At 44.4% G+C, this 20,765-nt stretch overlaps 1 protein-coding gene across 15 annotated transcripts in view; it reads left to right on the forward strand.

Moving 5' to 3' along the window:
* Positions 1 to 20,765, forward strand: part of Depdc5 (DEP domain containing 5, GATOR1 subcomplex subunit) — a 118,176-nt gene that overhangs the window by 84,640 nt on the left and 12,771 nt on the right. For 14 of the 15 annotated variants that reach the window (XM_051165226.1, XM_051165227.1, XM_051165229.1 and 11 more), the window contains 6 exons: positions 4,422 to 4,576; positions 8,357 to 8,434; positions 9,216 to 9,348; positions 15,265 to 15,373; positions 17,315 to 17,545; positions 20,466 to 20,635. In XM_051165226.1, the coding sequence (XP_051021183.1) occupies positions 4,422 to 4,576; positions 8,357 to 8,434; positions 9,216 to 9,348; positions 15,265 to 15,373; positions 17,315 to 17,545; positions 20,466 to 20,635 (876 nt within the window). Of the gene's footprint in view, positions 1 to 4,421; positions 4,577 to 8,356; positions 8,435 to 9,215; positions 9,349 to 15,264; positions 15,374 to 17,314; positions 17,546 to 20,465; positions 20,636 to 20,765 lie in introns of those variants that run through there. The other variant, XM_051165233.1, reaches the window with a different exon arrangement.

The raw sequence follows: 20,765 nt of genomic DNA on the forward strand, positions 1-20,765 counted from the left end.
ATGTTTGTCTCTCCTGGTGTTGTAATAGTGTGTGTAAGTAAAGCCAGGTGTGGTGGCTCATACTTTTAATCCAGCACTCAAGGCAGAGGCAGATGCATCTCCTGTCTGGTCTACAGAGCAAGTTCCAGAGCAGCCAGAGTTATAGAGAGAGACTCTGTCTCAAAAATCAGGGCTAGAGAGATGGCTCAGTAGTTAAGAGCACTGACTGCTCTTCTAGACATTCTGAGTTCAATTCCCAGCAACCACATGGTGGCTCACAACCATCTATACTGGGATCTGATGCCCTCTTCTGGCATGCAGGTGTATATGCAGATAAAGCACTCATATACATAAAGCAAATAAATAAATCTTTTTTAAAAAATCAAGCAACAACAATAAAGATGGATAAGTTAAAAATCCAATTCTTACTGAAGGTACTAAGCCATCTTTTTGTATTTATGCAAAATTAAATTGCACACCTTTGGGTTTTTTGTTTTTGGTTTGGTTTTTGGTTTGGTTTTTGTTTTGGTTTTTCCGAGACAGGGTTTCTCTCTGTAGCCTTGGCTGTCCTAGACTTACCCTTGTAGACCAGGCTGGCCTCTAACTCACATGATCCACCTGCCTCTGCCTCCTGATTGCTAGGATTAAAGGTGTGCAGCACCACACCCAGCTCACCTTTATTCTTTTTATTTTAATTATTATAAAATATACAAAAACAGTTGACATTAATTTTGTAACATACAGTGGAGTAAGAGGGCTGCTTTCAAATCTTGGCTTTGGTGCTATACCAAGGTGCTTTAGTACTAACTATGCTTTAGAACCTAATTTTTTTTTTATTGTAATAGTAATTTAAGATGGGGTCATTTTGAGCATTAGAAATAATAAATGTTTTTAACAATTTATAAGGGAATGACATTATAACAAGCACATTTCTGATCATAGTGCAAGTAAGGTTTTTGTCAGTCATTAAAAACAATAGGAAATACCTATATGTTTAGAAATTCACATACTTCTAATCTTGCAGGTGTAAGTGAACAGCATCATGCTGGGTAGGTTTTCAGTATACAATCAATACCGGCCATGATTAGAATTAGTATAATTATCCTCTACATCCATCCATAATCAATCAACTATTGATCAAATATATTGGCGAGAAATAAATTATGTCTATTCTGAATATATACAGACCTTTTTCCTGTAGCTTATTCTCTCCACAGTGTAGTGTAACAGTTGTTCTCACAGCTGTTCTATGCACTAGGTATTATAAGTCACCTAGAGATTATTTAAATTTATGCAAGTGGGTCCAACCTGCAGTCTGTGGTCTACATGTGCTATGGATAGCTACGAATGCATCCTAACACAAAATCATGAATTTCAAACATTAGCAGAATTTTAAAAATTCTGTCTTTTGTTTTATAACTGGACTGTGTGATTGCTGGAGTGTGACTTTGTAGATGGCATTGTTGTGTTGCAATGTTAGAAGACTGAGCATGCCAACATCGACAGGATGATTTGCATATGTTATACACAAATACTGTAACATTTATTTTAAGAGACTTGATTGTCTGTGGGATTTTATTTCTTGGAGGTAAGGTGTCTTTACACCACAAGGTGACTTGTATACTGAAGCTGCATTAAGTCAATTTAATGCATATTTGTTTATTATTCTTTGGTGATTTCACATATGAATACAAGAGTATTTAGATCACGAATGTTCTCCCCTTCAGCCTACATCTCCCTCACAACTTCACACCATGGTCTTTTTTTGTGGGGAGGAGTTGAATAGGGTTTCACTCTATTGCCCTGGCTGGCCTTGAACTCATGGAAGTCCACCTGCTTCTGCCTTCTAAGAGCTGGGACTAAAGGCGAGCACCACCGCTTCGCAGCCTTAGTGGTTGTGCACGGATAGATAGATGGTGATTGGTTATTGCAAACTGCCTCTTGCTGTACTTCTGGGTGTTGATGGTGCCCATTGAAGCCGATGTGATTGGCTCTGTGTGTGTGTGTGTGTTAATTTTGTTTTGTGTTTTAAATCATTGAACCTTCCTGTAGAAAAGCTCAGTGGTTCTTTTAGAGCCAGAGCAGGTTTGTTTGTTTGTTTTTGGTGTTTTGAGACAGGGTTTCTCTGTGTAGCCCTGGCTATCCAGGACTCACTTTGTAGACCAGGCTGGCCTTGAACTCTCAGGGATCCATCTGCCACTGCCTCCCGAGTGCTGGGATTAAAGACCTGTGCTACCATGCCCGGCTTGAGCAGTTTTTTTTTAATCTCATGAGATGCTTGGTAGTATCTAGACACATTTTGACATGTCTGTGGGTAGTATTGTTGGCATCTAACATGTGACACACCTGTGGCTAGTATTACTGGCATCTAGCATGGTGACTGGGACTGCTGCTCAGTATCTTACAGTGCGCAGGCCACCCTGCGACAAAGATACGTTTGATCTCAAGTGGCAGTAGTGCTGAGATAACAAGCTCTGTTTTAGAAATAACAATGTTTACATCATCTAACAAAACACCTGGCAGTAGAAGGCTCTGTCTAGAGGATGTATTCAGCAGCTCTAAATTTCCTGGGCATGGTGGTGCACACTTTTAATCCCAGCACTCAGAGGCAGGTAGGTGGATCTCTATTAATTTGAAGCCAGCCTGGTCTACAGAATAAGCAGGACAGCCAGGGCTATTACACAGAGAAACCCTGTTTCAAACAAACAAACAAACAACCCCCCACCCAAAACCCTATAAGGTAAAGGCTTTATTATTATTAAAAATTTTTTAGAGTGCTCTGAAAGATTTAGTTATTCTTTGTAAACATTTGGTCTGGGATGTAACTTTTAGTGGATACTGCAGGAATTTTAGGTAAATGGGGCATATCCTGTACTTTAGGACCTTTATAGCAAATGAGATTCATAGACTACTTTTCTGAGCAGTTTCTTTAGCAGGCTTAGTGAAGTCTGCCACTTGGGTGCGGTTGTAGCCAGGAAACATTAAGATAACCTGTGGGTCATGACCTCTTTGGGAGTTGAACAACCCTTTTGTAGGGGTTGCTTATCAGATATCCTACATATCAGATATTTACATTACAATTTATAACAGTAGCAAAATTGCACTTATGAAGTAACAACAAAATAATCCTATGGTTGGAGGTTACCACAACACATAGATGTGTGTTAAAGGGTCCCAGCGTTAGGAAGGTTGGGAATCACAGTATTTGAAGACCTGTTGAGGTGGGTTTTTAGCCAGTGAGATAAGGAACCATAGGACAACACAACTCAAAGCACTATACAAACACTTGGTGAATGGCTGCTGTTGTGTTGAGATCATAAATCAGACAAATTTTTTTGTCCCTGGCTCTGCTTTCCTGCTCTTTATGGTGTGGTTGGCCTGTGACCACAACCAGTGGGTCCAGAGAGGGAAAGCAAGGTGGGAAAAGCCGGGTGTGGAGACCTCAGATATTGGTGAGCAGCGCAAGAACAGACCCAGAGGAGCAGGCTTCGGTGAGACAGCTCGTTTACTTGGGGGGAACAAAGGCTACTTAAACCTTTGGGGAGTGGGTAGAGGCTTTCAGGGTGCATGTACATCATAGGCCTAGGCCAAGGTGCTGGAATTGCCTTATTTGCATGAAGAGGAGTTCTAGGTGCCTGTTGGACATGACGTTATAAGGAAGGAGGAAGTTTAACCTGGCTGTATGGCCTCTTTTAGTGTGGGCAAAGGTATGGGGCACAGGTCTAGAGGAAAACTTACAGATGCCTCTGAGGTTTGAACCTGGACTGTCAGAAAGTTGAGTGTATCACCAACACCACTGACAGATACAGGCCAGGGGATTGGGATGGAAAGAGTGTCCTGGTAGACAGAAGGTGCCTCTTGGGATGACAACCCATTTGTCTTTCCTCCTCTCAGTCCCCTAAGGGATGATTTTGACTTCTGTGTTCTTTCTTTCTTTTTTGAGACAAGGTCTCACTATGTAGCTGTGGCTGGCCTGGAACTCTCTGGGTAGACCAGGCTGGCCTCAAACTCACAGAGATCCTCCTGCATCCAGATGCTGAGATTACAGGTGTGCACTACTTTGCCTTCTGTGACCTTCTTATGGGGAGTTTCCTTCAGTGCCCATCTTATGGTTTGAGTCTGGTACCAAGGTGATCGCTGTGGCTCGAGTGTTACTGTGATCAACTGGCTCTGTGCCTTGGTTTAGAGGTGTGAGTCTGTAATCTCTCTGACAAAGCAGTGTACCCAGGACTGCGTGGGGTCTCTAGACTTGGCTTTTCCAGCAGGGACCAATGGGGACTGAGAATGAGAGGAATGGAAAACGCCCTGTGAGTAAGTAGCTTTACTGTGGCGGCATGAGTATGTGTAAGATGCTTGTTGACTTAATAAACCATCAGAGTTTATGCACTGTTGTTACTTCTGGTTATTTTGGATCCATGTACTAACTTTTCACCCTTCTGCAGGCATCTGTGGACCAAACAGCTGCTATGGTGTTGGATGGCACCAGTTTAGGGGTCAGCACATGCCAGTCCATGGATAGGGGCAGCAGTCAGACTTTTGGGAACTCCCAGAGCATAGGGGAACAGGCCTTTCCCTCTGCAAACTCCGGTGACTGCAGGTGAGCCTCAACATAACCAAACTGATGCTTCTGATGGGTGGGAAAAGTTTAACCAAAGGCATAGCAATTGGGAGTCCAAAACTCTGGGCCATGTTCTAACTGCTACAAACCATATGTGGGATCCTGGAAGAATCAGTCCTCAGAGCTGAGTGGCAGGGTGGAGGATCTGTGTTCTCTCAGAGATGTAGAAGGTATCAGACATCATGTCAGTCCTAGTCATGATGGTGCCCGTGGCATGGTGCCTTGTACAAGATGGGTGTGTAGTCAGCAAGGAAATGCACTGGCAGTAGATGAGTCACATGATGTGGGTAAACAAGGATTTTCCTGTTCCTAAGAATCCAGGGGAGAGGCTACTGCCTATGCCTCATTTTCTAAGTAAGTGTCCCAGCTTGCTTGTTTGTTTTTAAGGCAAGGCCTCTCTATTATGTAGTTTGGTTGTTCTGGCACTTACTATGCAGATCAGGCTGGCCTCAAACTCACAAAGATCCACCTGTCTCTGCCTCCTGAGTGCTGCTGGGACTAAAGGTATATGCCACAATGCTTAGCTGTGTCTGAGCTTCTTGTGGTAGGGTTGATAAGATGGCCATGCAGGCCATCTTGGGAGGTCAAATATAAGCAAAGTGAGACGAAAAGAACCAACTCCACAGAGTTGTTCCGCTGACCTCTACCCACCGGGGGTGGTGTGGGGAGTTTGGCTTGTGTACCCACATAGGCCATTCACATATACACACATACACACTTTGATATTTTTAAAAGGTGAAGGTATTTTAAAAAATTTTAATCAGGATCAAGGCATGGTGGTGCACACCTTTAATCTCAGCACTCAGGAGGCAGAGGTAGGTGGATCTGAGTTCAAAAGTCAGCTTGGTCTTCAGTGTGAGTTTCAGGACAGCTGGAGCTACACAGAGAAACCCTGTCTCAAAACACTCCCCACCCCCACTATTTTTTTTCAGTTAGGGTCTAAGGATATAGCTCATTTGGTAGAGTGCTTGCTCAGCACACATGAACCTGAGTTCCAGCCCTCGTGGTTTCCTAAGCTAGGCATGGGAGTGCACACCCGTGATCCCTGCACTTCTCAAATAAAAGCAGGAGGCACAGCAGTTCAAGGCCACTCTTGGCCACACAGTGCATTTGAGGTCAGCCTGGAATAGGAGAATTGTCTCAAAACAAAAACACCCACATGATAACTGTACATGTTTATGGGGTGATGTCCCCCAGGTTTGAGGCCATTGTAACATCAGTTTTGGGAAACTTCTTTCTTTCTTAGCTACGTTTGTTTTACGGCTGTTCTGCTTACCCTCTTCTTTCTGTGTCACTATACTGACTGGGCAGATCTTGCCCCTATGATCTGTGAAAACTGACTTTTGCCTCCTTTCCCTGAGAGCAGCCAGTCCTCTTGGATACTTGCTAGCTGATCCCTGTTGGCAATCACTGCATTTCCTTGTGTCATAAACTCTGCTTTGATTTTGCCTCTACTGCATCCACCATTGTGTGTTCATTTTGTCTAGCAGTGGTGATGCTTGGTCAGGCCTACCTTTCCTCCTCTCACTTGTCTCAAGCCCCCTTCCTCGACAGACCTGGCTGGGTTTTGGTTCCAGCCACGGAGGAGGTTGGAGGGGCTGCACGGTGTGCTGGAGGAGCGCACATCCGTGTGCTTCCTTGTTGCTCAAGAGGGTAGAGGGGCAGGGTTTTTCTGCTTTTGGGAGAAAGAGGCGCTGCGTTAGGCTGGAAGCGTGTCTTGTTAGGGTTTCTATTGCTGTGAAGAGACACAGGACCACTGCAACTCTCATAAAGGACAACACTTGGACTGCCTTACAGCTCAGAGGTTTAGGCCACTATCATGGCAGGAACCATGGCAGTAGGTAGACAGATGGTGCTGGAGAAGGAGCTGAGAGCTCTGTGTCCAGCTGGATCCACAGGCAGCAGAAAGAGACAGTGAACCATTAGGCCTGGCTTGAGCTTCTGAGACCTCAGAGCCTACCCCCAGTGACACACTTCCTCCAACAAGGTCACACTGCGTAATAGTGCCACTGCTCATGAGCCTATGGGGCTGATTTTTTTTTCAAACCACCACAAGATGAGAAGACCAAAAATGATGTGGTAGGCAGAAGCAGGACCCATGACTAAAAATTACAGCGTGTACATCCCATTTCATCACCAGGATCTTTGCAGCAACAGATACAGCTGCATTTGGAAAAGATGAGGTCTCTGCCTGTGAAGGTGTTTGTGAGTAGAAGGTCGTCTCTTGACTACACACTTGAGCTCAGACTCAGGATCAGACGGACGCTCTCTTCAAAGGCTTTCAACCAGCCCTAGGATTCTGAGTCTAGGTTGTGATTGTGGTGCTGGGGATTAGCCTAGGGCTTGAGATTCCAAAATGCTGCGTTGAGCCCTGAACCCTTGCCCCACCCCACAAACAGTTTCTCAGAAGAATGACTAGAAGAAAGGGGAAGGTTTGAGGGGTTCCTGATGGAGACCCAGAGCTAACTAGTTTGAAATGGTGGGGCTACTCACCTGCTGAGTACTAATCTCTTTTTTCCTCCCAGATCTCCCCATCCCCATCTCTGTAACAGGTCTTTGCAAGTAGCCTAAGTTGATGTCACACTCACGACCCTCCCCACTCAACCTCCAGGGTGCTGGCACTACAGGAGTGTGCCGCCGCAGCTGCTTTGAGTGTGTTTTAAGCCCCGTCCCACCTTCAAGGCAGAATTTGGCAGCAGACGGTAGAAAGATGAGGACTTGGAATGTGACTCACTTGAATGCAGATCTGGATTCTGATGCTTCCCAACTCCTGGGCCTTCACCGGTTCACTGAGCTAATCTGGCTGGCTTAGTGCTGGCGGCTGTCTTAGGTAGCACATCATCAGTCTTGTACCTTGTTTTACACGTTAGCCCCACACTACCCTGAAAGACATGAATTGCACGTTCCCGTCTTCAGATTAAAAAAAACAAAAGATCAACAAAATCTAAGGTCTCTCAGCTCCTTAGTAATAATTCAGGGTTCCTTCCTGTGAACTCTCCTAAAATTATCACACAGCACCCTCTAATTGGTCTGGGTTCAGTAAGTAGCATGTGAGAGGCCATCAAGCACACACTCAGAGCAGCCTAAGTCTTCTAGAAAATATAATTATCAATGGAGGTAGAGACATATCTGGGGCCTTAGGAGATGCCGTGCTCTTCAGCAGACGTGAGCTCGGTCCCAGCACCCACATTAGGTGGCTCACAGCTGCATGTAACTCCTGCTTCAGCGGGTCCAAAGCCTCTGACCTCCACGGGCAAGCGCATAACAAAAAGTAATCAAAGAGGAAAGTGGGGTTTGCTTGTTTGGTTTTGGTTTTTGGTTTTTCGAGACACCGTTTCTCTGTGTAGCCTTGGCGGTTGTGAACTTGCTTTATAGACCAGGCTGGTCTCCAACTCACTCAGGTCCCCCTGCCTCTGCCTCCCAGAGTGTTAGTATTATAGGTGTGCACCACCACACCTGGAGTGAATGTTTTTATGTCTTTAGTTGCAAAATCTTTTTGTCTTTTTTTTTTTTTCTGAGACAGGGTTTCTCTGTGTAGCCTTGGCTGTCCTGGACTCACTCTGTAGACCAGGCTGGCCTCGAACTCACAATGATCCACCTGTCTCTGCCTCCTGAGTGCTGGGATTAAAGGGGTGTGCCACCACGCCCAGCTCTTTTTGCCTTTTTAAAACGTGTAAGGTCTTTGGTTCAGTCCACAGCACTGAAACAAAAACCTACCCCTGCCGTGTGTGCCATGTCGCTTTGTTTACTGTGTTTCAGCTCTCAGCAGCACGTAGCCAGCTCTCTGACATCGTCCTCTACCCTGATGGAGATTCTGGAGGCCATGAAGCATCCCTCGTAAGTGACTGGGCACATGTATGAAGCCAGGCAGAAGGTACCTGAGGAAGGCTGCCATAGCGGGCTGGGTGGGTAGATTTATACCTGACTCTGCCACTCACCACCTGTGAGACATGGGCAAGTCACCCGACCTCTCCGAGCCTCTCTCTGTCCCTCATTTATGCAGTGAGGGGTTTTGAGTTTGTTTGTTTGTTGTTTTGTTTTGAGACAGGGTTTATCTGACTCTGTAGACTAGGCTAGCCTCAAACTCACAGAGATCTGCCTGCCTGTGCTTCCTGAGTAAGTGCTAGGGTTAAAGGTATGTGCCGTTACGCCCAGGTACAACGAGATTTCTTTTAGTTACATTTTATTTATTTATTTGTGGGGAGTTAGAGGGCCTGCACATGTATGGGTGCTAGTAGGCTACAGTTATGTATAGAAGCCAGTGGACAACTTGCATGAGTTGATCCTCACGCGCCTATATGGCTACCAGAAATTGAACTTAAGTTGTGAGGTTTGGTGGCAGGCGAGCAACTTGCCAGTCCTTACTGTGAGTGTTTACACACATGGTTAATGCAATGATTAAATTGTTATGTGAAGTACCTAGTGTAATATTGACAGGTAACGTTTTCTCTAAATGTCCTTTCTCCACTCAGTTCTTTTATCCTGTTATGGGGCTTTCTCTCAGCCTAGGAATTGTCTGTAGACCCCCTCCCTTCCGACACCGCATGCTCTTGTGGGGAACCCTTATCTCCCATCTTTTCTTTTCCCTTATTGCTGCTGGGCACTCTCTGGAGCCCAGGACAGGGGTCCAGCTGCTCTCTGAACAGAAGGGCCTTTCTCCGTGCTGCTTCATCAGCGCCGAGGTGGTGCACTGGCTGGTGAACAACGTGGAGGGGGTCCAGACGCAGGCCATGGCCGTCGACATCATGCAGGTGAGACGGCAAGGTCTGTGGCAGAAGTAGCTACCCATTCCATTCCAGTAAGGAGATTTGCAAGTGGGCTTGAGGCTCTGTCCCTAACAGGCTCGAGGCCCGTCTGGAGTTAATGAAAGGACAGGTCTTCCTTGGAGAAGCACTTTGAAGACCTTAGGGCTGAAGTACAAGCCCCCAATAGCACTGAGGAAGTGGAGGCAGGAGGATCATAAGTTAGAAGCCACCCTATTCTACATAGTGAGACTGTTAGGATCGAGAGCTCACTGAAGAAAACCCCCCAGGCTAAAGTAGGATGCAAACAACAAAGAACATTTATTCTGAAGAGAATTCCAGCATGCTGGGGTCCTTCACTCATACAAAATGGTGGCGATCCTGAGGGGAGTTTGCAGACCTCTTTTCAGGGCAGAAAGGGACTTGGCTGTCTCTAGTTGGTTGCCCCTTTTTATGAGGTTCTTCTCTCTCCTGAGGAATGTGAACTTAGGCCTAGCAAGAGACTGAAGCTTGTCATAGAGGTGACCAAGTCTATATATCTCAAGACCCTGCCTTAGAAATACATAAACAGGCATAGTGTGTGTGTGTGTGTGTGTGTGTGTGTGTGTGTGTGTGTGTGTGTGTGTACACGTACGTATGCACTTTGACTTTTAAGTCTACCAGGATTTGTCTGAACTGGAATATTTTGGACAGAGTCTCTATGTTCTTGTCCCTCAGATAAATATCTGTGGAAGATTCTTCAGGGAAGGCTCCCCATCCCCAAGCCCACATGTACCCTGACAATGCCTCTATATCCAAGTCCTAAGGTTGAATTCCAGGGTCTGCATCAACGGCTTCTTCACATAGTAGTACAAAGGCACCAGGCTGAGGAGTCACTTCATCTCATGTGTCTTGTTCATGGATGGGGCCACCTCTTAGTGCTCATTTCCAAGACTTGCATGTTGCTTGGCACATAGTAGGCACTTAGATTACTGCCAAGCTCAACTCGCTGTTCGGTGAACTAAACAAAGAATGAATACGGTCAGGTCGACTAAGCTGGTTCACACTGTTCTACCCATACTGAGGTCTGCAGTAGAAAGCAGGGTAGTTGTTGACCAGCTATCCTGTCATCACTGCATGGTAAATTTACTAATTTGAATAATAATATGATTGCTGTTTCCCTCTTTGGAGGTCTTGCCTAGCTTTTCTCTGGTTAAAACTCCTGTCTCCTTTAGAATATTGCTTTCTTACTGATAAAATGAAATGCTATTATGTCAATTTAAATGACATGAGTCAGAGGTACATGTACCAATGTGGATAAATGTCAGAAGCATGGTATCAATATAAGCAAGTTGATAAAATAATACAAACATTATACCTTTTATTTAAAATTTTAAAACTATAAAATACCTAATTCTTATGTCAATGTATACCTACATAAAACTTTTAAAACTTTGCTTGAGACATACATTCAGACATAAACATGTACATACAACATAAAAGAAACAAGCAAATCCTGTGGCTGAAAGGAGATGGCTCATTGGTTAAGAGCGCTTATTGCTTTTCCTGAGGACCAGAATTTGGTTCCCAGCACCCACATAAGGTGACTTGCAACCACTGTAACTCCAGCTCCAGAGGATCCAATTCATAATATATAAGCAAATCTTTAAAACAAGTAAAACAAAAAAATTTAATGTTTTTAAAATCATCTTGAGAATGTTAGTTACTTTTTTATTGCTATGATGAAGACAACTTAAGAAAAGAAGTGACTGATTGGCCTTATAGTTAGGTTAAAGTCTATGATGGTTAAGAGAGGGTGTGGTGGCAGGAACAGCTGAGAGCTCTCATCTCAAACAAAGTAGGGGGCAGAGAGTGTATTGGGAATGAGTCTTTCGGAACCTCAAAGCCTGCCCCCATAACACACTTCCTCCACAGACCACACCTCCTAATGCTTCCCAAGTACTTCTACTAACTGGGGACCAGGTAGCCAAACATGTGAGCCACGGAGGCCATCCTCATCCAAGCTACCACATTTCTTAGTTGTCTGTTTCTGGGGGAGAAAAGAAGAATGTGACTCGAAAGAATTCATAGTTTTGTTGTTGTGTGAGTGTGTTTAGTATTTTGTGTGTGTGTGTGTGCGCCAGTCATCTGTGTGTATTGCCAGCGGAGGTCGTAAGAGGGCATTAGATCCCCTCAAACTGAAGTTAAGGGTGGTGGTGAGCCACCACGTGGGTGCTGAGAACTGAACCAGGTTCCCCGGGAAGGCACTGAGCCAACTCTCCAGGCCCACTTTAATTTTTATGTATTTGAGTATTTTGTTTGCCTGTGTCTCTATGCAGAAATGCAAGCCTGATGCCAGAGGAGGTCAGAAGATGACACCTGATTCCCAAGAACTGTAGTTCTAAAGAGTTGTTAGTCACCACATGGCTACTAGAAATTAAACCCTGGTCCTCTGGAAGAGAAGCCTGTGCTCTTAACCATTGAGCCATCTCTCCAGACCCCACTTTGTTTTCTATTTTGTTTTTTCAGATAGAGTCTTTCTCTAGCCCTAGCCATCCAGGAACTCACTGTGTAGACCACCCTAGCCTGGAACTCATAGAGATCTGCCTGCATCTGTCTCCTGAGTCCTGAAATTAAAGGCATTTTATGCCAGGTGAATTTTTTTTTTTTTTTTTAAATAAAAGAAATTGAAGTCAATATTATAATGCTCCCTTATCTCAATTTAATACCCTAAATTTTCAGTTACCTGTGTAAGCTGACTCAAAAATATTAACTGGAACATTACAGAAATAATGTTTTAAGTCAAGTTTATTATATGTGGTGTATAGTATTGCTCCATTATATTATTAATTATCATTAGTATCTTACTATGCCCAATTTATAAATTAGGAATGCAAGTATAGGAAAAACAGTTCAGTTATCCCTTGATATCTGAGGGTAGGTTCCAAGTTTCCCATATGTATCAAAAACTACAAATGCTCAAGTCCCTTACATTTATAATAGGCCACCTAGACTCTCTCATATACTATATACTATTTCTAGATTATTTAAACCAAATAAAATATAAATGTATTGCTTAGGGAACGGTAATAGAAGAATCCTATGTGTGTGGTCAGTGCAAATGAGTTCTCTCTCTTTTTCTTTCACATTTCTTTTTTAAAATATTCATTGGTATATACTCATTGTACACAGTACTAGGTCACAATAAGACATTTTCAAGACAGCAAAGACTACACAGAAACATTGTCTCAAAAAAGCCAAAAAAAAAAAGACATTTCATACAAGCATTTAATGTGCGTTAAGCATAGCTCCACCCATGCTAGTCCTCTCCCCTCTCCCCACTTACCTCTCGTACTAGTCAACTTTGTTTTCCTAGATGCTGTCTATTTTCATGTCACACATATACGCATGATTTTATATAGTATATAAAATCTAGAAGCCTCAAAAAAGAGAAAATGCAAAGTATTTCTTTTTGTGGCTGACTTAATTTACTTAATGTGATTTTCTCCAGCTATGTCAATATAACTCTCTTTCTATATATATATATATATATGTATATATAGTTTGTTTGTTTTGAGATGGTAGCCTTGATTGGCCTGGGCTCTATTTATAGATCAGGCTGGCCTTGAATTCACAGAGATCTGCCTGCCTCTGCCTCCCAGAACTACTGGGATTAAAGGCGTGCGCCACTATGCTTGGCTCTTACTTTGTTTTTTAATGGATGAAAAACAATTCCATTTTGTATGCATACCACAGTTCTTCTCTGTTGATGGACACTTCGGTTGGTACTGTAACTCGGCTTCTGGGAGTGGTGCTGCAGTAGTCAGTGCTGTGCGGGCATCTCTGATATGCTGACTTGGAGTCCCTGGTTAAATACCTGGGAATGGTATAGCTGGGTCATATGGTGGATGTATTTTCAGAACCCTCCATACTGATTTCCACAGAGGTTGGAGCAGGTTACATTCTCACCAGCAGTGTATAGGATCCACTTTTTGCCAGCGTTTGTAACTTTTTGTTTGTTTGTTTTTGTTTTGTTTTGTTTTTCGAGACAAGATTTCTCTGTGTAGCCTTGCCTGTCCTTGAACTCTCTTTGTAGACCAGGCTGGCCTCAAACTCACAGCGATCCACCTGCCTCTGCCTCCTGAGTGCTGGGATTAAAGGCGTGTGCCACCACCACCTGGCTGTTTCTTGTTGTATTTTACCAATTTTTAGTGTGTGTGTGTGTGTCTGTGTGTCTGTGTCTCTGTCTGTGTGTGTGTGTGTCTGTGTCTCTGTGTGTGTGTGTGTCTGTGTCTCTGTCTGTGTGTCTGTCTGTTTGTCTGTAGGCAGATGTGTGTAGGTACCCACAGAGGCCAGAGAAGGGTGTCAGATCATGTGAAGCTGGAATGACAGGTGTTGTGAGCACCTGTCATGGCTCCTCTGTAAGGGGCTCTTACCCACTGATCCTTCCTTCTCTTGAGCCTGTTGCCTCCTATTTCCACCTCCCCAAACACTGGGACTACAGAGATGTTTATCAGCCCAATCATAATGCTGCCCTTCTGCCTGGGATAAGGTAGAATCCATATGTAGTTTTTGTTTTTCTGACATAAACATTGAGCCATCTCTCCAGCCCTTCTCCATTTAAGTTTAATTTATATTTCTCTAAACATTTTTGACATTTATTGTCCATTTTGTATTTCATCCTTTGAGAATTCTTTGTTTACTTCATTAGTCCATTTATTGATGGGGTTGTTTGATTTGTGGTTATTTGTTTTTATTTTTTGCATTTTTTCAGATTTTAGACACGAATTCCCTGTCAGATGTGTAACTAGAGGTTTTCTCCCGTCTGTAGGCTGTCTCCACAGAGGCCTTTTAGTTTAATTTGTAGTTCATAAAATCCTGATTGTCAGTTGTTGGCATTATTTCCTGAGGTGTTATTCAGGCATCCTCGCCTATGCCTAGATCTTAGGTGTCTTTCCTGGCTTTTCCTCTTAAGAGTTTCAGAGTTCCAAGTCTTGCATTAAGATTCTTGATCCATTCTTGATCTACACACAACTGTGGTGATGACAGTTTTCCCAGTGCTCACTCTCTTCAGTGAGTCATTTTTGCCATCTTTGCAAAAGTGCAGGTGGTTGGGGGTGCATGGGTTCAGTTTGGTCCTGTATTGTATTGCGCTGCTCTGTGAGGCACTGTAGTGTAACTTGAAGTCAGGGGTGGTGATCCCTCTGGCATCCCATCTGCTCAAGATTACACTGGCTGTCTGTGCTTCCATATACACTGTAAGGGGTTTCCCCCTGCTCTTGAGAAGAATGGCATTGGAATTTCATGGGGATTTCAGTGATGGAATCATTGTATTCATTGAATTCATCTGTAGATGAAAGCCATTTCATCTACAGATCTTCTAATTCTTCTAATTCACGAGCACAGGATTAAAATTAAAATCCACAAAAAGAATTTGGTAACTTTTGTCTTTTCCCTGTCTGTTTCTGTTGTTGTTTTTTGTCTTTTTCTTTTTCTTCCTCCCCACCCCCCTTCTGTTTTAAGAAGCACGGGCGAGGGGGAAAGCGGCAGCAGGAGCAGCACTGGGTCAGTCCTCGGGAGGTCTGATAGATCAGTGAGCCAAGACGACCTGAAGCCCTCATCCTCCTGCCTCCACCTCTCCAGGGGATTACAGGGGTGCCCACCACAACTAAGGTTTCCTTGGGGATCTTGGGAGACATTCCCTAAAGAGGAACAGAATATTAAATTTATTGAAGTTAGATGGTTATCTTGGAGTTTTTTCTCTACTTTCTGTATGTTCAAAGTGTTTGTTGAAATACATACATTTCATAACTTGGAACGTGGTTCATTTCACGTTTTCTCAGTATCTGATGGGGCCCGGAGGTGTGAGCTCAGTTCTCCTGTTACTTAGCTGCCTTGACCGAGATGTTACCCGTAGGAATCTCAGGTTTTCGTTGTCTCTCCTAGAAAATGTTGGAAGAGCAGCTCATAACACACGCATCTGGCGAAGCCTGGCGGACCTTCATCTATGGCTTCTATTTCTACAAGATAGTAGTGGACAAAGAGCCCGATCGAGGTCAGAGCCAAAGCCCATGCGGCTGCCCCAGGGCGAGTGCTTTTCCTAATCTCTCATGTCAGTGCATCTTGAGCTCTGTGTGTGGCTTTCTGTTCTAAGTTGAATGAAACTCTGTTAACTTCTTTTAGCATTTGTACATATTTTAAGCATAACAAATGGTTTTTTTAAAAGATGTATTTAGTTAGAGAGAGAGGGGAGAGAGAGAATATGAATATGTGGGTGTGAGTGTGAATGCAAGTGTGTGAGTTCAGGTGCCCACAGAGCCCAGATGTGTTGGATCTTCCTGGGCTGGAGTTACAGGCAGTTGTAAGCCACTTGATTTGGGTGCTGGGAACCAAACTGGGGTCTTCTGCAAGAGCAGCATGCACTCGTAGCCACACAACCATCCCTCTAGCCTTACAATGTGTTTTCAGCTACAGTATGCTTTTACTGATGACAGTGGTAGTGAAAGATAAACCTAAAAGAGCCCAAGGTACTTGTTTCAGAGCTTTCCACGGGTCTCTATTCTGATGCCTTAACTCCCACTCTGCCTCCAGCCAGCGCAGTTGGTTCTGATGATAACATGTGGGCTCCGATGTACTTTTCACTTACTGGGCCTCCAGGTCCCACATACTTCTCCAAGAAGAGTACCGAGTCCTATCAAGTTTTCCAAGACATGTCTTAAACCAAGTCATTCTTTGCTGTCAGAGTAATAGCTCAGGGAATTTATCTCCTCTGAGATTAAAAAAAAAAAAAATCACAAAAGCTCAAGGCCTGTACACAAAATCACATGGTTTCACATATAACCTGTTTATAGTCTCTTGTATTTTTTAATGATTTATTTTTCTTTCTCTGTACACTGTGTGTGTGTGTGTGTGTGTGTGTGTGTCTATACCTCATGTGTGCAGGTACCAACAGAGACCAAAGGCTGGTGTTGGATCCCCCTGGAACTAGAGTTACAGGCAGTTGTGAGCCACCATGTAGGTGCTAGAAACTGAACCCTCTGCAAGAGCAGCTGTGCTCTTAACCACTGAGCCTTCTCTCTAACCTCTCCCTTACAGTCCTTAAACCACCCCCAGATTAGTTGTAATAACTGATAAGGTACTGCTGAATTGTACTATTTGTTCAGGAAACAAAAGTGGTCATACTCAGTGTAAATACTCTCCTGACCCCCAAAATACTTTGCATGTGTGTGATTGACTCTGTAGACGTGCAGCTAGATCAGGGGGCTGACTGTGTGTATTTGCTTGTTTATTTTGATTCTGGGATTGCGCATTAGGCAAATACCCTGCTACTTAGTAATATTGTAGCCCCACCCAATTTTAATGAAAAAGAAAAAGAAAAAAGGAATTCTCCAATGGGGAACACTTTGTAGAAGAGTATATCTGGCTTGCATATATATCTAGCGGCACCAAGGACTCAGGCCAGCCTCCACAGTGTGTGAAGTTTGGCTGTGTGGAGACTGGCTGGAAGTGACTCCCTCCTTGTGAATCACTTTTCACCTCTGGGTCCATACACTGTGGTGTATAGCTGGTGCCTTTGACTGCACTCTTGTCAAGATAGTGTCCATTTTTACCCTGTAATAGAAAAGGAAGAGACAAACCCCACCATAGTTTATGTCCTGAAATTATTGCAAAACTAATAAGATTTTAAAAATTAAATTAAAACTTATATAAAAGTAGCCTACATTTAAAATCGCTCTATTGTGCAGCCACCAGCCCTTCCTCATTAGCTGTCCCTGGCCAACTCCACCCTTTCCAAACACTCCTGTGCAAGCACCAGTAGGCTCTTGTTTCTAGCAATGTCATATGTGTGGAGTCCTGTAATCTGTGGATCTTTATACCTGGTTCCTTTCACTTAGCATAATGTTTTCAAGGTCTGTCTGTCTGTGTTGTAGCATGTAGCAATCAGAAAATAAGCCCTGTGGTGAGGGGTCCTTTACTTCCTCCTGCTTTTCCCCAGTGGCGGCTATGCAGCAGCCCGCTGCCCCCTGGCACGCAGCAGGAGGGGATGACTTTGCCAGCTTCCAGCGCAAATGGTTTGAGGTGGCTTTTGTGGCAGAAGAGCTTGTGCACTCGGAGATCCCTGCCTTCCTCCTGCCCTGGCTGCCCAGCCGGCCGGCCTCTTATGCAAGCAGGCACAGCTCCTTTAGCCGAAGTTTCGGAGGACGGAGCCAGGCAGCAGCATTATTAGGTAAGTTCTTTGGAGTCTGGGAATAGCAGGTGGCTGGGGAAGGGTGGCTGTTAGCCCGCTAGCATATAGGAGGCCTTACTTAGAACTGCATGAAAATTGCTTGTTTATTTGAGACAGTGTCTCAGCTGGGCAGTGATGGCACACGCCTTTAATCCCAGCACTTGGGAGGCAGAGGCAGGCAGATCCCTGTTGTTATAAGGAATAAAAATCCCAGCTATTCAATTTTACCAATGATGACTCAGGATCTAGATGTTGGAGTGAAAACCTGCTAGCTCAGAGAGGCAAAGAAAGCACCCAGCTGACCTTCCTACTCAGCTCACATTCCAGAGGAAAAAGCAAAAAAGAAAAAGATAAAAGCTTGCTAGCCCAGGAGGAAAAGGCTAAAAGCTAAAGGCCCAGGCTGCACAGTGAGGCCTGTCTCAGAAACTAACCAATTAATTTATTTGCTAAATAAATAAACAAGGTGTAAATTCAACACTTGAATTTTTCCTCAGGAAAACAAAACAAAACCCAAGATAACGTACAGAAGGGAAAGACCTACGTTTCCCTATGGCCTCTGGTTTCACTGGGTTTTGTTTGTTGTTTTACTGTTGTTTGGGGATACCTTTTTGCTTGCTTGTTTGGGCCTTTTTAAAAACTTGTGATGCTCATTTGGAGGTAGTAGCAGAAAGATGTTTTGAAAAGCCTAGTGTTGATACATGGACCTTTGGTTTGGCCTATGGTGGCTCCCACTTCCCCATCCTCATCCAATGTCTCTGAGTTGGAATGCTACAGAGGCACCTGAGAGTCTGGAAGAAACAGTAGCACAGGCCTTCCGCTCATGCACAGGTCTTCCGCTCATGCACAGGCCTTCTCAGGAGCGACTGTTGCATTCCTGATAAATATGGACTGATGGGACAACCTCGCTTCCTTTTGAAATTTTTCCTTTAACCTGTTGAGACTTGCTCCACTGTGAGACAGCTCTAGCTGTGAGGACGTGTCTCAGTGTTCTTTCTCCTCTAGGGATCCTGGTCTCTGGGGCATGAACAGCCCCTGGAATGCTGAGCTTGTTTCTCCTCTCCTCTTTACAAGTCCCATATAGCTGGCTGTACTTTTGTCTCTACTGAAAGCCTGCTAGAACCATCTGCACTGTCAAGTCTTATCCTGGACGCACAGTGCCAGTGGGACAGCCATTACCTCTTGGCTGACTAGTACATTTCCTTGGGTGCCCCCTAGACTCAGCTACTCTGCACTTGACAGAGCTGATAATAGAGATGTTTGAAGTCACCCCTAGTGTTTATCCCTTGCCTTTGGTTTTGTGACTCAGGCTTTTTTTTTTTTTAACCTGGAGGACTATGTACATAGTGTGCAAGCCCAGAGAACATAGCGTGTTTTTTCGTGTGGACTGTTGAGAAAAGGACTGCTGAGTGTGTCATAAAGCAGGAACATGAAGCCCAGACAGAATCTAGCTTTAATGAATATTTTAGTATCAGAGTGAACAAGTAAGGGTACCAGACGTGCCTCAAGTGCTCTCCAGGCCACAGAGAGGCCTCATTTGAGCGTTAGTGAGGCTCATGTCATAAAGAAGGAAGGCGTGATGGGAACAGAGAGAAGCGGAGACATAAAGTGGTCAGAGGAGACGCAGTAAGGGAGTCTGTAAACCTTGCAGAGCACCTGTTTGTCCGTAGGGCTGCCTTGTCAGTTTGCAGACAAGGAATTAAACCAAAAGACACGAGAAGCAAGGCTTTCAGAGACACATGCACATGGCTAGAAATGTTCCAGTATTGGAGGAGTGTCAGTTTGCTGGGTGTCATTCAGTACTGTAGCAAATGCTTTCTAACACAAACACATTACATTTGTTGACTCAGGAGCCACCCATAGCCTCTACCTGCAGAAGCCAGAGCCAAGCTGACTCTTTCAATAAAGAACCTGTGAGGAGTAGGGATGTGAGAACAGATCCTGGTTTATAGAAAACCTGGGCACTGAGTGTGCTTACTGTCCATGGAGGTCAAGGCTGTGACGTGCATGTCTGGGGCAGGATAGGCTTCATTATGAGGCTCCATTTCCCAAGGAAATAGTATAGAACTAATACCTTCCTGGGCTGAAACCAGAAAAGTAATACTTCTACCTCACTATGGTCTGGGCTGTTTTTTCCGTTTTCTGTTTGTGGGTCACTGATTTCTCAAGCTCTTGGGCACAGCCTAGATGAGTTTCTGATTTGTGATCCTGCCTGAGATAACATTCCTCCCCCATAAAAGAATGGAGTGGGTTGACTAAGGAGTCAAACTGCAGCATAATCGACTAAGTCTAGCTTATTTTATGACTGACCTCCCCCTTTCTTTAGGTGTGTGTGTGTGTGTGTGTGTGTGTGTGTGTGTGTGTGTGTGTGTGTGTGTGTGTGTATGTATACACACACATGCAGACCACAAAAGGACATTGGGTGTCCCTCTATGTTGCAGTGTGCCTCTTCAGTCCTTTGAGGCAGGATCTCTCCCAGGGGGGTTGTGTTTTCTCATGTAGGCTGGAACCCAGCAAACTTCACTGATCCTCCTGTCTCTGCCTCCTTTAGAGCTGTGGTTAGTTTTTGAGACAGGGTCTGACTATAAATATAGCAACAGTGTCCTCTACTGTTTTTATAAAGTTTTATTGGAACATAGCTAAACCCATTCTCTTATATGTTTATGGGGCTTTTGCGTTACAGTAGCACTGCTGTTCACAGGCAGCTCATAAAGCCTAAAATATCTATTATCTAACAGCAAGCAGAACAAGTTTTTTCTAGACCCCTGGACTATTGGCCAGTGATTGCCAGAGATAGAAACCTCTGTCAGGCACTTGTGCAATTTCATCCTTATGGTGTTTATTGTTTGTTCTTCTACATTATCCCACTCTTCCTCCCCCCCCCCCCCCCCCCCGCCTTACACCCTGCTGTGTGATGACACAGCTGCCACTGTCCCAGAGCAGAGGACTGTGACCCTGGATGTCGACGTGAACAACCGAACGGACCGGCTGGAGTGGTGCAGCTGCTACTACCATGGAAACTTCTCTCTTAACGCAGCCTTTGAGATCAAGCTACACTGGATGGCAGTGACTGCCACAGTACTCTTTGAGATGGTGAGGCCATCACTTTACTTTAAGGCAAGGGGGTGCTTTGTAGAAGTTTCTGTCACCTTCACATAACCTATTGACCTGTTGGGATAGCCTTAACACAGTCAACATAGAAAACTTCAGCTATAGACTAATG

The sequence above is a fragment of the Acomys russatus genome, chromosome 22, assembly GCF_903995435.1.
Source record: "Acomys russatus chromosome 22, mAcoRus1.1, whole genome shotgun sequence".
Taxonomy (NCBI): Eukaryota; Metazoa; Chordata; class Mammalia; order Rodentia; family Muridae; genus Acomys; species Acomys russatus.